Source organism: Suhomyces tanzawaensis (assembly GCF_001661415.1).
Source record: "Suhomyces tanzawaensis NRRL Y-17324 unplaced genomic scaffold CANTAscaffold_1, whole genome shotgun sequence".
In the NCBI taxonomy this organism is placed as follows: domain Eukaryota; kingdom Fungi; phylum Ascomycota; class Pichiomycetes; order Serinales; family Debaryomycetaceae; genus Suhomyces; species Suhomyces tanzawaensis.
In genome coordinates, this window is record NW_017963636.1 from 2520434 (window position 1) to 2536370 (window position 15937).

The 15937-nt window shown below is 48.3% G+C and overlaps 7 protein-coding genes across 7 annotated transcripts; 4 read left to right on the forward strand and 3 right to left on the reverse strand.

The window, feature by feature from the left end:
• Positions 1 to 657: 657 nt before the first annotated feature.
• Positions 658 to 2215, forward strand: CANTADRAFT_4433 (uncharacterized protein; the record flags this gene model as incomplete). The annotated part of the gene is made up of 2 exons (XM_020209094.1): positions 658 to 2151; positions 2207 to 2215. 2 exons carry the CDS (start codon positions 658 to 660, stop codon positions 2213 to 2215), a joined length of 1503 nt encoding a protein of 500 aa, XP_020067563.1.
• Positions 2216 to 2388: 173 nt separating this feature from the next.
• CANTADRAFT_145849 (uncharacterized protein) lies at positions 2389 to 3396 on the reverse strand. The gene is made up of 3 exons (XM_020206309.1): positions 3079 to 3396; positions 2998 to 3015; positions 2389 to 2961 (listed from the first exon to the last, which is right to left on the reverse strand). The coding sequence occupies exons 1-3, from the start codon at positions 3241 to 3243 to the stop codon at positions 2509 to 2511; spliced, it is 636 nt and encodes a 211-aa protein (XP_020067564.1). The 5' UTR covers positions 3244 to 3396; the 3' UTR covers positions 2389 to 2508.
• Positions 3397 to 4340: 944 nt separating this feature from the next.
• Positions 4341 to 7928, forward strand: SPT23 (Spt23p; the record flags this gene model as incomplete). Its single annotated transcript, XM_020209097.1, has 1 exon — positions 4341 to 7928. The coding sequence occupies one exon, from the start codon at positions 4341 to 4343 to the stop codon at positions 7926 to 7928; it is 3588 nt and encodes a 1195-aa protein (XP_020067565.1).
• Positions 7929 to 8201: 273 nt separating this feature from the next.
• On the forward strand, positions 8202 to 8978 carry HEM4 (uroporphyrinogen-III synthase; the record flags this gene model as incomplete). The annotated part of the gene is made up of 1 exon (XM_020209263.1): positions 8202 to 8978. One exon carries the CDS (start codon positions 8202 to 8204, stop codon positions 8976 to 8978), a length of 777 nt encoding a protein of 258 aa, XP_020067566.1.
• A 323-nt stretch (positions 8979 to 9301) lies between these two features.
• On the reverse strand, positions 9302 to 11781 carry ACS1 (acetate--CoA ligase 1). Its single transcript, XM_020207272.1, has one exon. It carries the CDS (start codon positions 11466 to 11468, stop codon positions 9456 to 9458), a length of 2013 nt encoding a protein of 670 aa, XP_020067567.1. The 5' UTR covers positions 11469 to 11781; the 3' UTR covers positions 9302 to 9455.
• A 1802-nt stretch (positions 11782 to 13583) lies between these two features.
• CANTADRAFT_24953 (uncharacterized protein) lies at positions 13584 to 13946 on the forward strand. The gene has a single exon (XM_020207273.1). The coding sequence runs from the start codon at positions 13706 to 13708 to the stop codon at positions 13880 to 13882; it is 177 nt and encodes a 58-aa protein (XP_020067568.1). The 5' UTR covers positions 13584 to 13705; the 3' UTR covers positions 13883 to 13946.
• Positions 13947 to 14365: 419 nt separating this feature from the next.
• Positions 14366 to 15635, reverse strand: HEM3 (hydroxymethylbilane synthase; the record flags this gene model as incomplete). Its single annotated transcript, XM_020208537.1, has 1 exon — positions 14366 to 15635. One exon carries the CDS (start codon positions 15633 to 15635, stop codon positions 14544 to 14546), a length of 1092 nt encoding a protein of 363 aa, XP_020067569.1. The 3' UTR covers positions 14366 to 14543.
• Positions 15636 to 15937: the final 302 nt, after the last annotated feature.

Consider the following 15937-nt stretch of genomic DNA (forward strand, 5'->3'; position numbering starts at 1 on the left):
ATATTTAGGTTAAAGTTCGCCCTACTAATAATTGACTTCAACCCGTGTTTGACATGAAGTACGTCATAGTGCAAACCAGGAGGGCCTGGCTCTTTATCACCAGATAAAACACTACAACTTTGGTGTCTTCCCGACACTTTCCCGCCAATGCGTCCGCGGTGTCTGCGTCTGTGGTGCCGCAGATCTCGTATTTCACGCATATGCTGCGGCGCATCATTACTCAGCCAATTTGCAGGATTGACAGCTTAGCACCTGTCCTATTGGTGCCAAATGAACCCCCACTCAGCCGCCTCTCCCAGCACAGCCATCTCGCCCCACTTCAGCCCGCTTCCCGATTGGGAGCATTCCGCTGTAGCACATTTCGCTCCGCAATCAGCCATTCCCCAGACGCACCAGACGCACGGCCCTGTCGCGGCCCTATCTAATCAGGATCCCGCGCACGTGACCCATACCTTGCCGGTCACCGGTGTCTGACTTCTGCCAGGTGCTTATATACCAGTGCCAATTCGTCCGCTTTGCCTGGCCCACATTCCTTCCGCTCACAGGCAACACCACGCTCCACACTACTTCCCCACACTGTCTGCATACTTTTAGAGTCCCTTTTGCGCGTTTGATCCACACCTTCGTCCTACACCAATCCGTCCCAAACTCCGTCAAATGGGAATCTTCAACAAGAACAGCAAACCCAGGGCTGCCACCGAAGCCAATGGCCCCAACCATCCCCAGCAGAGTACTACAAATGTCTCAGATGCCTACGACACTGCTCTCGAAGACGAAACCTACGACTTATCACCAACGTCCTCCGTGGCCCAATCTGTGGCGTTGTCGGAGGCAGAGACCTTGCTCCAGGACAAACCCAAGCACACTGAGCTCCAGGAGTCGTTTGACGCCAATTTGACCCATTACTACCCGTTTGTGCTACGCAAAGCTCGGCTCGAGGCCCAGAAAGAGACCATCAAACAGATGCTCGCCAAGCAAGGCGTGCCACAAGAGGAAGATGACGATGCCAGCGGCTCGGACGACGCAGCCACCATCTTGAACGACGACCATGTTCTCGAGGGCATCCAGATCATGAACAAGCCAACATCGGTGTTCAATGCCAAGAGAGAGTTGGTGATAGTGCAGGAGCTCCTCAAGAACAACTGCTATGTGTTCACGTCCGAGACGTCGTTCGAGAAGTTCAAGGACCTCAGGCGAACGAAAAAACTCGGCAAGGACCAGTCCATCATCTGCGATTCAAACAACAAGTACCGGAGAGTTGCCAATTCTGAGCTCGCCAAATTGTCCGGGTACACTATGGACTCCAGAACTCATATAATCCCCCCAGAATCCAAGGAGCTAGGCATAGGCTTGCCTCTATTCAAAATCCAGGTTCCGTACTTGAATTTTCGAAAAAATGCCCCCCACATGACATTCAGACGGTACCGTGAAGTCCCGTTGCGACCTCTGGATGTGGAAGCAAACGTGAGTGAAAACGAGGAAGATTACGAGACGTATCCGTTCTGCATGGTTTACTCCAAATTCGTCCACCACGTTCGAAGATTTCTCTTTCTGTTCTGCGACGAGCAGGGTCAGACCAAGTTCAAAATCGTATTGTTCCTGAACCTTGAAAAACCGTTCAGTGATTTCAATTATAAGGGCACCAGATTCAGAGTCACAGGAACATCCGTGCTTGCTGGATTCAATGCCACCAGACCCAGTTTCAAGCTCTTGATTCTCGACGATGACATGCCCTCTTTATGTGACAATATTGAAGATGGAAAGCCAGGATTTGAGATTCTGAAAATTATAAAAAGAAAGGGAAGCACCGATGGAGAACAGCCAGCCAAAGAACCACAAGCTGTTGAGGTAGAGGACCCCACCCAATTCATCAATCCTATCCCAAGTCCTACGAACCCATTGATTACAGACGAACGGTCGGGCATCAGCTTCCATGGTTTGGCGAAGCACATCAGCAATAACTTACCCCCGTTTGGAACTTTCAGCGAATCTTCACTCTCCCGAGCTTCGAAAATCATCCCCAAAAAGTTTAGTGATGCTGGTAAAATAGAATTGTACCAGGACTTTGCAAATCATACCGATAAGGACTCTACTTTGCTCGTTGATGAGGATACGTTGGTCTTGAGCTGTATCATATCCACATTATGGGAGGTATGTGATAAAAACGTTTCGAAGAGCCCTGGTGGTGGCCCGAGATTCAATCGAGTATCCATGAACGCAGGTGTTTTTGGAATGGGAACCATTTCAACTGGCCTTAACATGATGTAATGCGATCGAAGCTTCTATAGATTATTATCAATATAATGCTGACCATGCAGTAATGTACTGTTCATTGTAGCAATCGATGGAAATGGATGGATTATGACCAAGAGATTGCTGGGATTGAATATTCTACATGTTTGGATTCTTGGATGGATTGGGATGATGGAATACTTTTACAATGATTTGATATAGACGGTGATTTACGAATCGATTGATGGTTCATGGTGATTTTACAAGTTGGATGAGCTAGGATAAATGAGCGTACCGGTTATTGGACTTAATAACGTTCTGGTGATCTGGATCTTTCTCTTGCTCTGTTGGGTGATCTTGATGGTGATCTGGAGTATTTTCCTCTACCGTAATCACGGCTGTCACGGCTTTCACGGCCCTCACGGCCCTCGTCGTGGGATGGCTTGGGTTCACGTTCACGGTCGTCATGATCGTACTTGTCACGATCGTCGTGGGCGTATTTGTCACGTTCATCATGACCATATTTGTCGTCTCTAGGATCGTATGCTGGTTCGCCGCCTTCGGGACGGTCTCCTCTGTAGTCGTAGTCTCTACCACCGTCGGAGCCACGTTCGCCTCGGTATTCTCTGTCAGAGTATTCGCCTTCGTAGCCACCTCTGTAGCCACCTCTGCCATAGCCACCTCTGCCATAGCCACCTCTGGCGTAACCTCCCCTTCCTTCGTAGGCACCTCTTCCCTCATAGGCACCTCTTCCTTCGTAGGCACCTCTGCCTTCATAGCCACCTCTGCCTTCGTAACTACCGTAGCCACCTCTTGGGGCGTAGCCACCATAACCACCATAGCCACCTCTGCCTTCGTAGCCACCTCTGGGAGCATAGCCATAGCCACCTCTAGGGTAGCCATAACCACCTCTGCCTCTAGGAGCATAGCCGTAGCCACCTCTAGAGCCTCTGAAGGCGCCTCTTCTGGTGCTGTAGGGGTCCGATCTGGCGATTTGGACCACCAACCCATCCTTCAAGGAACATGGGAGGGTTTTGCCGTCCAATTCCAACGCTTTTTCACAACTTTCGTAGTCTTTGTATTCGACAAACGCGTACTTTTCACCATCGTCGGTTCTTGGAGGGGGGATGTCGAGTCTGACGAGCTGGCCGTATCTGGATGTTAGTCTGGGACGGAGGGGGCAAGGGAAGACAAGCGGATGAGCGAACGGGCTGACGAGCGAACAGGCTGATGTAGGGTACACAGGCTGATTGAAGAAAACAGGCTGATTGAAGAAAACAGGCAAATGGAAGCAAACAGATTTGATACACTAAACAAATGGATAGAGAGACATGCCATGGATTCTCAGAGGAGGGGTCTGTACATCTTTCGTCTTTTCGACATCTTTTTGTCTTCGTTTGTCATCTGATCATTCCTGTTCATTTCCTGTTCATTTCCTGTCCTTTCCTGTTATTTCCTGACATTTCCTGTCATTGCCTGTCATTCTATTCGTGCTCTTTCGTGATGCCGTGTTCGTCTCATCTTCTTGCGTCTTCTCGTATCATACTTACTTCTCGAAGTCGGGCGCCAAGTCGGCGGCCTTGGACTCTCTGGTGAATCCTGTCACGTATAAGGTATTCTTGGGCATTGTGGTGGACGACAGTGGAGGAGGCGGGAAAGAAAACGGGTGGCGGACGAGGGTCAGGTGAGTCAGTATCACGTGACACCTGTCACGCGGCCAGTGCCGCGCGGTGACACATGACACCTCACATGACCGCACATGACCGCGCATGACACCCCTCTGCGCCCGCATGACACCCGCATGCCCACATGTCCACATGACCCCCGTCACGCGACCCACCCCTCGCCTGGCCCAACATTTTTCTCAACATTTGCTCCGACTATAGGAGTCCTCCTATCCTGCAGACAGTCCCCACAGACCTCATTTTTTAGCCACCGCCTACCACCACAATCTGGCACATTCCACTGGGCTCCACTCCACAACATTTTATACCCATACGTGTCTTTAGTCCTTCGTCCGCCAGCGTGATTAACCCCCTGCACTATTAGACGCCGTCCTTTTCCGTGCCTCCCATCCTCACATCGAGCCAAGCACTCCTTCCTTCACCATGACCTCCTCCATCATGGATGAAAATTCAAACATGCTTGACTATAACTTTCTTACCAACCTCGACCATGAAGAGCCCGACATCTTGGACGAGTTTCTCGACCAGCGGGTGTACGATTCGTTGGGCACCACCACGCCTGTGCCGGTGCATCTCAAGCAAGAGCCCTCCGAGTTTGCCGACCACCTCTTCGAAGGCTCGCTGTTGACCAACTCCCGTCCCTCCGACAAGATCACCACTCCTGGCAGCGACTACCTCTATGTGGACCCCTCGCAGTACCACGAAAGCGCCAGTTCCACGGGAGTATACACCAGTCCCTACGAGCGCAAGCCCTTCACAGCCATCACGTCCAAGAACGCGTCGATAGACGGAGATCAGCCGGTCGACGAGCTCGACCCTCGCTACCCAGGCTTCAGCTCGTCCCAGTTGTCGGAACACGATCTCATCCGCGACGAGTTGGGCAAACTCAAGTTCGGAAACCACTTCATGAATCCATGTCCCGATAGCTTGGACGTGCCAGATGCGTCGTACCTCGACTTCTCGCCAGCAGCCATGGCCAGCCTTCCCTACAAGTTGGAGTTGTTCAACCTCCCCAAGTACTCCCGTGTGGAGACCCAGATCAAGTTGAAGTTCACATTAAGCCCCCTTCCTCCTAACGCATTACTATACATCCCCCAGGACTTGATCTCCAAGAACAAGTTCTGCTTGAACCAGCCGTTGGACTCGTTGAGTCCAAGAGTCAAGGACAACTTGTTCTACTTGGATGCGTATGTTTTGACGTCAGACTTGAAGACCTCGTGCAACATCTGCTCCAGATGTATCAAGCGTGAGCAGAAGAGAGCTTCCAGAATAAAAGCTGGCTTGTCCGAATCCGACAGGCAGGAGGCTCTTTCCACAAGCAACGGCAACACTCCAACGACCACAGGAATGGTGAAGAATAATCCAAACTCATGGGCCGATGAATCCATGATCAAGAAAGCCATAATATTCAACTGTAAAGAAATCATGTCCTTCCCTCCTCCAAGTGGCTTGAATACCGACTTGAGCAAGTCCCTCGAACTTTCTGCAAGAATCATCTGTTACTGTCGTCATCATAAAGAGTCCAACGGCTTCAAATTGTTGTTTGTGATCAAGAACAAGAACAACGAAGTCGTGGCCAAGCATCTTTCCACACCTATAATAATCATGGACAGAAAGAAGAACACATCCAACAATAAGAATGAAGAATCCGTTCCCAACTCGGTAGCTGGTTCTAGCACCAATTTGAAGGCAATGAATGTCGACGTGAAAATGGAAAATGATGATGATATGGAAGATAAGCAGCCAACAGTGGCGAACAGTATAGCTTCGAACAACAGCGATAACGAGTTCAACAACATCCTGCACCCCAAGACCTCCAGTGTGAGTACGCCTAATCACAATCATAAAGTTGAACCAGATGTTCAAATACAACCTCAGACGGAACAATTATTGGGACCATTGGGCCACCCCTTATCTCCTAACTCTATTGACGAATCAGCATCTGAGCCTCACACTCAATCTGAAGGAAGAAACTTGAAGCGTAAGAAGTTATCAGTTGACGATTCTTTCAACAGTTCCAGTAACCCAATGTTTAACGGTAGTGTTAATGGATTCTCTCCAATGAGTAACAGTGACACGAACACTTCCACTACCAACAACTTCTCGATGATGAAACCAAACTTCAAGCCATCCGCTTCTCTTAATCAATTCGGTTTATTGAGTCAACCCGGAAGTCTTCTGCAAGGTTCCAGTCAACCCACTATACCTTCCATCCAAAGAATTATTCCAGCACAAGGACCTATCAGAGGTGGCATTGAAGTTACTTTGTTGGGTTTCAACTTCCGTCCTGGTTTGTCGGTTAAGTTTGGTGCTAACCAAGCTTTGGCTACTCACTGTTGGTCTGAGACTACAATTGTGACCTACTTGCCTCCTGCAACTCAACCAGGTCAAGTCTTGGTTAGCTTTGAAAGCCACGAGGATATGATGTTAGGTAGTGCTCAACAACTGCAAATTTTCACCTACACCGACGATACAGACAGACAATTGATTGAGTTGGCGTTGCAGATTGTGGGTTTGAAAATGAATGGTAAATTAGAAGATGCGAAGAACATTGCCAGAAGAATTGTCGGAACTGATAATACCGGCGGTGCTGGTAGTGTTTCTGACTCCTCTGCTGTGAATGGAAACTCTTCTACTTACGATGGAAATTCTATGAACAAAGCTAATATTGAATGGTTTGACAATGCCCATAAAGCGGTAGAAGAGTTAACCAAATCTGATTTATCTACCGAAGAGATACTCATCAATTTCCTTTCATTGGTTGACTTACCAAACTGCCCAATTATCATCCCTAACTGGCAATTATGCAACAACCAAGGCCAATCACTTATGCATTTATCTACATTGAAGAATTACTCGAGACTAGTGAAGTTCTTAATTACTCATGGATGCAAGATTGATATCCAAGATAACCAAGGATTAACTCCTCTATTCTTGGCTTCAATGTGTGGTCACCGTGATTTGATTAAACTTTTCATTGACTGTAAGTCCAATTGGAACTTGAAATTGTCTAACGAAAAGTACTTGAAAGATTACTGTGACTTGAATGTCTTGGATATGTTCAGTCAGTTGGAAGACGAGTGTGAACTGGAAGATTTTGGCAACGTAGTTGCCAAGGCTTCCAATAAGGACAAGTTGACTAAATCACTCAGTTTGGACTCCTTAAACTCCATGCTTACTATGAGTTATGGCCGTCATATTTCTAAGATGGTAATGGAGCAATCTGTTGAGCCAAAGCGGTCTGGTGATTTCGAAAGATACGACAGGAGTGTTAATCTTGGGTCAACATCATATGACGAAAGTAACTATTCATCCGAGTTTGCTGATTCAGAATTTGAATCCAACGAAGACGAATTTGAAGAAACTGATGATTATGACGAGGAGTATGACGATGATTACGACAGTGAGTCCATCCACTCGGAGGTATCGACCACAATCTTAAGACGCTCGATCGTCCCTGAAGACGCAAGTGTTGAAGGGACCGACGAATCGACCAGTACTTTGAACCAACAAGGTTTATGGCAAAAGGTGAAGAACGTTTTCAATCAAGACGATTCGGATGCTTTGCCATCATACGACGATTTGTTCCCATTCGGACCAGCTTCGTTCCATAGCAAGCCAAAGACCGAGGCAGAAAGAACTTTGAACGAGAGCGTGGCTGTTGGGTCTTCAAGCAGTCACCTCAGAGTGACAGCTGAAGATGACACCGGAAACACTTCTGACTCTTCTGAAGACTTGGTGATATCTTTCATCAACCATCCACGTAAAACAGTCGATAACGATAAGATGTTGTTGTTTTTCTGGTTCCCAGTGTTGATTTGTATTGTTGGATGCTTCTTTTTGCTGTCAGTCATGGGATACGAGATTGCCATGATTGAGCATATCAAGGTTTTTGTCAGAGATACTATTGGTAACATCATGGTCGGAAGCGAGAGAATCGCCAGGGTTTTCAACAACAAAGACAATGCTAGAAGCGTGCTAAAAGCTTCCTACGAATTAATGGTTGAATAAAATAACGGAACAGTAATGACGAAGATAGGTATCCTTTTGGTTTAATTTATGTTTTTTGCTTCTAACTCTACTACACTTTCCGTGTCTAGCTATATATCTGCATTTCTCCACTGGAGGTTTCAGTTCCTAATTAATCTTATGATATCTTAATGACATTTTGTAGACTTCCCCAATTCCCCACTAACTGTCAGTTCGTGAGTGGGGGAAGATCACGATTCTCGCGGTAAATTTCGCCAATAATCTGGCAGATATATCTAATCACACCGTGCTAGAATGGCCAAGATTGCCCTATTGCTTAAGAATGCCAGCACTCCACTGGACCCATACGAGCAGCGCTTTCGCAAGGAAGGCTACGAGCCCATTTTCATCCCACTTCTCACACACACACACACTGATAGAGATGCCACCATAGAATACATCCTGAGTGAAAAATTCCTCAAACACACCGACATATTCATCATCACCTCCCAGAGAGGTGTAGAGATGTTTGGAGAGTGTCTAGCCTTGTGTAGCGAAGACATCAGGCATCAGATCTACCAAAAAACGGGATACACCGTGGGCCCAGCAACCCACCAGGTTTTGAGCAGATTGGGATTCCAGGACGTCCGAGGAGGCGAGTCTGCTGGAAACGGAACCAAGTTGGCCGAATTGATCCACCAAGAGTTGCAGGGAGGTCCCCAGAAAATAGTGTTTTTCACCGGCGAAATCAGAAAAGATATCATTCCCAGAATCCTTCGGGAAAAGAAGTACAACTTCGAGGAAAGGGTAATTTACAAGACGGAAAACAGACTGGACATCGTCGAAAACTTCAACAATGCCTGGGAACGGATCAAAGAAGGTGACCACTGGATAGTTTTCTTCAGTCCACAGGGCACCGAAACCATCGTACAACACATCAAACGCGAGGGAATTGCATTCAATATAGCATCCATTGGACCCACCACCGAGGAGTATCTCGTGCAAAATCAGATAATACCCACAATTGTTTCGCCAAAACCGCAGGCGGATTCGTTGGTAGACTTCATTTTGGCCCAGGATGGAAAGAGGTGAGGATGTGGGGACTTCGCTTCAGACCACAACTGCTGGAACTATTCCATCTTGTTGGGGTTTTAATTTGAAAAAGGAGTAGAATAATAAAGAAAAGCTGATGGATAGTAGAAAGTACAAGCCATCTCAAGCATTTACTAGTATCGAAACATGGCATTAATCTCTGGTATGACTACCTTTATTAGTTCATTAGTAGAGGAATTAGGATATAGAACAAACAGGAACTAAGTAATCATACTATTTCATGTACTGTCGCAGCTCAATATCGAATACCAATTAATGTAACTTGATATACAGTACAGTTAACAGACTATCATCATACATGGTAAATGGGGCTATTTGCATGGGCAATTTGTGGCTACATTTGTTCGGCATATCAAGTGATATATTCAATATAAATATTCGACTATCCGTAAATGGAAGTCACAGAACCACTGGCTGGTCTGTAATAGTTATAGAAAGCTCACTAGCTCCACTAGCTCACTTTCTGGCAGTCTTGGCAACATCAATGATTTGTTGAACAACTCCAGGGTTGGATAAGGTGGAGGTGTCTCCCAACTGGTCTTCTTCGCCTGCTAAGACCTTTCTCAAGATTCTTCTCATAATCTTACCAGATCTGGTCTTTGGCAAATCGTCAACCAACAAAATCAACTTAGGAGCAGCGAAAGGACCAATTTCCTTACGGACAGTCAAGATCAATTCCTTCTTGATGGCTTCCAATTCATCGTCGGGGATGTTGGATTCCTTCTTCAAGGAAACGTAGGCAGCAACTGCTTGACCGGTAAGATCATCGGCGTAACCAACGACGGCACTTTCACCCACCAAACGGTGTTCGATCAATGCAGCCTCGATTTCTGCGGTGGACAATCTATGTCCAGAAACGTTAACCACATCGTCAACTCTACCCAAGATCCAGAAGAAACCATCCTTGTCTCTGGCAGCACCATCACCGGAGAAGTAATGTCCTGGGTATGGCTTCAAGTAGGTATCAATGAATCTACTGTAGTCGTTGAAGATACCTCTGGTGATGGAAGGCCAGGCAGACTTGATGGCCAAGACACCTTCGACATTGTTTTCTGTGAGCTCTTCACCTGTAGTAGGGTCTAAAATCTTTGGCAAAATACCGAAGAATGGCAAGGAAGCGGAACCTGGCTTGGTTGGGGTGACACCAGCCAATGGAGTCAACAAGTGGGAACCTGACTCAGTTTGCCAGTAGGTGTCGACGATGTGGGCCTTGCCTCTACCGATGTTGTCGTTGTACCAGTGCCAAACCTCGGCAGCAATTGGTTCACCAACAGAACCAAGAACACGCAAGGAATCCAAGCTGTATGGTTCGACGTACTTGGTACCAGCTCTCTTCAAGAGTCTCAACGCAGTTGGGGCAACGTAGAATTGATTCACCTTGTACTTGTCAACAATTTCCCAGTATCTGGAATAGTTTGGATATGCGGGAGTACCTTCGAAGACCACGGTGGTGGCACCATTGAGAAGGGGACCGTAGACGACGTATGTGTGGCCTGTGATCCAACCAATGTCACCAGCCGTGAAGATCACGTCCTCTTCGTGGACATCGAAGGTGTACTTTGTACTCAAAAGAGCACCCAATAAATAACCAGCAGTGTTGTGCTGAACACCCTTGGGCTTACCGGTGGAGCCCGAGGTGTATAACAAGAACATGGGATCTTCAGCATTGACGGGAACAGGGGGGAAGTAGGTGCCGTACTTGGCCAATTCCTCGTGCCACCAGAGATCTCTCTTGGAGTCGAATGGGACGTGTTGGTTGCCGGTTCTCTTGAAAACAAGCACGTTTCTGACGTTTGGACAGTCCTTCAAGGCGTCGTCGACGATCTTCTTGGTTTCGATGGTCTTGCCACCTCTCTTGGACTCGTCGGCAGTGATGACGATTCTGCTGTCACCGTCAAGAATCCTGTCTTTGAGCGACGTGCTGGAGAAACCGGCAAACACCACCGAGTGGACGGCACCGATTCTAACGATGGCCAAGAGGGTGACCAATGCCTCGGGGATCATGGGCAAGTAGACGGCCACCGAGTCGCCCTTCTTGACTCCGAGCTTGGTCAACGCCTGCGCGAGCTTGGACACGTCCTTGAGCAACTCGCCGTAGGTGATGATTCTGCCCTCGTTGGCCTCGTCGGCCTCGTAGATGATGGCAGGCTTGTCGGGGTTCTTGAACGCCCATCTGTCCACTGCGTTGTAGGCTGCGTTCAATTCACCTCCCACGAACCATGCAGGCAAGTCGCCGTTCTTGAAGTCGTCCTTGGGGTCTGCTGGGAACCTGGCGCTGGTGTAGGGCTTGCTCCAGTCCAACAACTGGCCCTGGTCGCCAAAGAACTTGTTGGGGTTTTCCACCGACTCGTTGTAGAGACGCTGGTACTCGTCGAAACTGGCGAGGTTTGGTGCGGATGTGCTGCGGTCGAAAAAGCCTTGGGGTGGGTCCAATTGCTTCTCGTGGTCGAGGGTCAAAGTGTCAGGCATGGTGTAGTGAGGAATGAGGACACAACAGGGCGACCGGGGGGGGTTTATATACTGACGCCCACCCCCACATTTGCGGATTCTGGTGACCCCACAAGTGCGCGACTGCAGGCGAAACCGTTGGGCAGTGGTAGTGGGGGTGGCAGGCTAGCGGGAGGCTAGCGACGTCTCGTACTACTAGCGCCAGTGCTGGTGCCACCACCACCAGTGTTGCTACCACAATTGTCAGCAATATTAGTAGGTCTACCGTAGTACTCTTGCTGCCGCTACTACTTGTGCTACCGGTGCTTCTGCTGGTACTACTGCCACTACCTCCCGATCGGACTAGCGATCGGATATTAGATCAAAATGTTGGCAACCCCACTTCAGACGCCCAGAGTTTGGGTGGATGGCAAATCCGGGGTAGCGCGACATATACGGCGCGACATATACGAGATGCGCGACGAATCATGGTGGGGCCATTGGCAAGGTGAGTGGTGGTGATGTGAGTGGTGGTAGTGATGGAGCAATGGTGGGATACGTGTAATAAGTAGTAACGGCAATCGCGACAGCATGGGTAGTGTTGGCATATTGGCGGTGGCCTTGGTGGATGTATCAGTGTGTCTCCCCGTGGCTGCACCACCACATCCAACTCCGGCCTGCGGGTGCGCAGGCCCGCCATTCGGGGATTAGCAGCGGCACCACCGCTTTGGGACGGATGCTTCACCTTCCGTACCAGCAGTTCGGGCATTCGGAGCAGCTATTCCACTACTCCGAACTGGCCTCACAACCCACATAGGGGCTGAAGTGCCGATCGCTAGGCGAACTCCGACAATACAGTTAATTCCAGCAGACAATGGACCACCGGAGAATGGCACTAGGGGCCACCGGGATGGCCCACCATTACGTCTTCCCAGCCAGGCAGTTAGGAAAATACTCTATCAATAATACTTGGCGGTGTGTATCGGTATGGTCAACTCCGGCCAGTTTCGTCATCCCGAGAAGTTAAAATCCATAGCAAAAAATGGAGCATACTGGCAAATGGCACAATGGAAAAATGCTGAGACTACTGTGGAGAATTGCCCAGGGCCCAATTGGGCCTCGTTGCGCGGTAGCAGTCCAATCCATTCCAGTGGTGGCCATGGAGATGGTACCAGTGCACGTGCTCGCAGATGGTGGATTGGGAGGTTGCAGCCACTCGTGGTCATGAAACCTGTGGGCACGACTGGAAATGCACCGTGGGACTTCCCAATTTCTACAATTCAGGATTTAGTATGACCAAGCTGGAAAAGGCTCTGCCAATCTGGTTCTCGCTCAGACCAGGTTCATGACTATTTCAACTTCGTAACTGACATCCTCCGTAGTCCTACTGTGCGAGTTCAGCGTGGGCCCTTGCATTATAGTTCCGGTCTACAGTCGACCTTCTTAGTACCCATGTCTCATTCACCACACTCTTTTCCATCTTAACCTGCAATCTGTCAAAATAGCTTAAAAACCCCAGGCCCTGTACGGGCAGCCAGCTTTCGTGACTTGGGCTGGACTGCCTGATCAGGGAAATCTGCCGAAACGCTCATGGCGGATCAGTTTTTGATCCCTTGCAGCAGTCCTTCGCAGCGCTACCAGCCAAGCTTCGGCTTAGTGTTCTGAAGTGGATTCTTCTGCATTTAGTAGCAATTAATCGGGTAATATGGTGAAATCCCGCTACTACAAGAGACTAAACCAGACTGAGAATCTCATGTAGGAGTGTGAACGAAGTCATGTAGCGCAAGTTGAAGGTTGTACCCATTATAACATTTGAAATGCTGTTCAAGGTAGAAGTAGTAGCATAGAACCCGAATTGCTGTTCATCATCAATAGAGCATGTTCTTAAAGATGGAATTTATTCTCTTAAATACATGGATCCTGGATTATGGCCTTTCAGACTTTTCGGAGCCGTGAACCCCTTCCCATTTTGTCATTTCTTAGGTGGTTTTTCTTCGAGGCAGAAAGCCAGACAATCGCCCTTTCGAAACATATTCTCTGCAAACAAGTCTTTCGCTTACTCGTCCTGCTTCTTGTTATAGCGATCTTTGCATGAACTGTGTGACAATAATGTCCAACTTCAAGTAGTAGTTCCTCAATTTACATTATTTACAGTTACGCTAATCGTAGGATGTGTATTATACTTAGAATCAAAATCGCAAAGGTTACGGATCGACTTCATGATCGACACTTTAGAAATATAGAATATATGGGCATAAGTGACTTGATTAATTCGGGAAATGAACAATGATATCCAAGGTGATATGAAAGTTTCCAATTGGAAACGAGAGCAGAAAGAGAATAATAAACTAATTTGCTACTATACTCTGGTTCATAAACTCTCAGGCAACTCGAAAGAAATGCATGCCAATGTCACTTATTCTGAAACTCGGACTGTTGGTTTTACAAATCCATAGAAACCTGAAACCCCAACTCCCAGTTCTTCTGATAAGCCCTAGTTTCGCCAGTAGTCCAGACTTGCATACGATGACAAACGATTAGTTAATACATTACGTAACCAGGACAATTGTATTGATTCCTGGTGAAGTGACGTAAATATGACAGAACAGTGCAAGAATGCTGGCAAGGATCAACGCAGTTGGGTCATAAGTTTAGTCTTAACAAGGGATAGTGTTAACGGGAAGATTCAGTAATTTACAAAAACTGTTCTCTTCGAAGCCAGTTAGTATCTGTGCAAGAGCGAGTGAACATATCTGCAAAATTACGAATGGGACCAGTAATATTCATGGCTTAGAGGTGGGGGCACGCATTATTGTCACATGACTAATCACATGACTAACTTAGGGTCCTGAACCAACACTATTGAGCCATTGTAATTATCCACTTCGAATATCATGACACCCGACCCACTTTCATCCAGCTGGAGTCCATATGGCTCAAACCACACTGGTTAGGTATGGCTCGCGCTTGGCTCCTTCTCTCGCTCCTCCTACAACACTCTATAAACCAATTTTATTAAGTACTATATACGAAAGAAAGTCCAGAAATTATTAATCATACTATGTCGTAGGCCGTTGTTAAAATACAATTAATGCCAGACCACATGAGCGTGGTCTTTTAGCTAAGGAATGCAGCGTTGGGGGTAGTGGTGGGGGTAGCCAAGGGGGTGTCGTTAGGGGTGTTGTTGGTGCTGGTGGGTGGCTCGTTGATTCTGGTGAAGTCGATACTGTCCAAGATCTCTTTGGCGCCCTTGGCGATCAAGAGGTCGGCCAACTTGATACCAAGCGCATCTGCCTCTTCTTTTGTCTTGACCACACCCTCAACCTCGTCCTCCACGCTATTGGTGCCATCTGGACTCACGATGATGGCCTTGAAGTTTAACACCTGGGTAGCTTCGTCGTAGCTGGTTCCCACTCCGATTGGAACCGAGCAGCCTCCCTCCAAGTATCTCATCAACGAGCGTTCTGCGTGGCAGCGCAAGCTGGCAGGAATGTCCTCGATGCGTTCCAAGATCTTCTTCATTACCTTGTCGCCCTTGCGGATTTCGATTCCCAACGCTCCCTGGCCCACTGCGTAGTACATTTCTGGGGCGTCCAAGCGTTGGGTAATGCGATGGCCCATGTCAATACGGTCCAACCCTGCAGCTGCCAAAATTAGACAGGAAAACGGCGAGTCTGGTGCGTCCAACTTGCGAAGTCTCGTTTGCAAGTTACCTCTGACAGAATCGAATCTCAAGTGAGGGTAGCTCCTCAAGAGCTGCGATGAACGACGGATCGACGAGGTGCCGACCAACGAGCCCTCAGGCAACTCCGACAACTTGGTAATGGTCGAGCCTGCCTTCATCACCACGGCATCGCGCGGGTCGATCCGGTTGGTGATGCATCCCAACTCGAACTCGTCTGGCAAGTTGGTGGGCATATCCTTCAAAGCGTGCACGATCAAGTCCAACTTGGGGTACTGCTCCACGGCTTCCAAGAGCAAGATCTCGAGCTCTTTGGTCCACAACGCCTTGCCTCCAAACGAGTACAACGGCTTGGTCTGGACCTTGTCACCAAGGGTGCTCAACGCGAGAATGGAGCACTTGAGCTGGGGAAACTTGTCGAGGATCAACGCCTTGATCTTCTCGCTCTGGTATACGGCAAGAACGGACTTGCGGCCTCCGATCTGGATGTGGTTGTTGGGGATGTCAAGCGTGTCGTCGTGGGGCATGATCATGGGATGGACGGAAGGGGGACTTTAGGGCAGTTTGGGGTCAGTTTGGAGTCAGTTTGGGGCTGTTTGGGTCGGTTTTGGTGTGTGTATGTCGCAGTAGCTGCACGCTGTCCAGATGTCACTAGTCGTCGCCTTCCAATTGGGACTGGCGGACGTTCGATATATATAGTGTCTTGTGAAAACCATCACTTTTGATCGCAGAGAAAAGCCTGCACACACCGCGGGTTGTCAAGGTGCGGGTCGGGCGCCATTGTCCAATCACCGTTGCATAATATGTAATGGGACTGGTACGGGGCTAC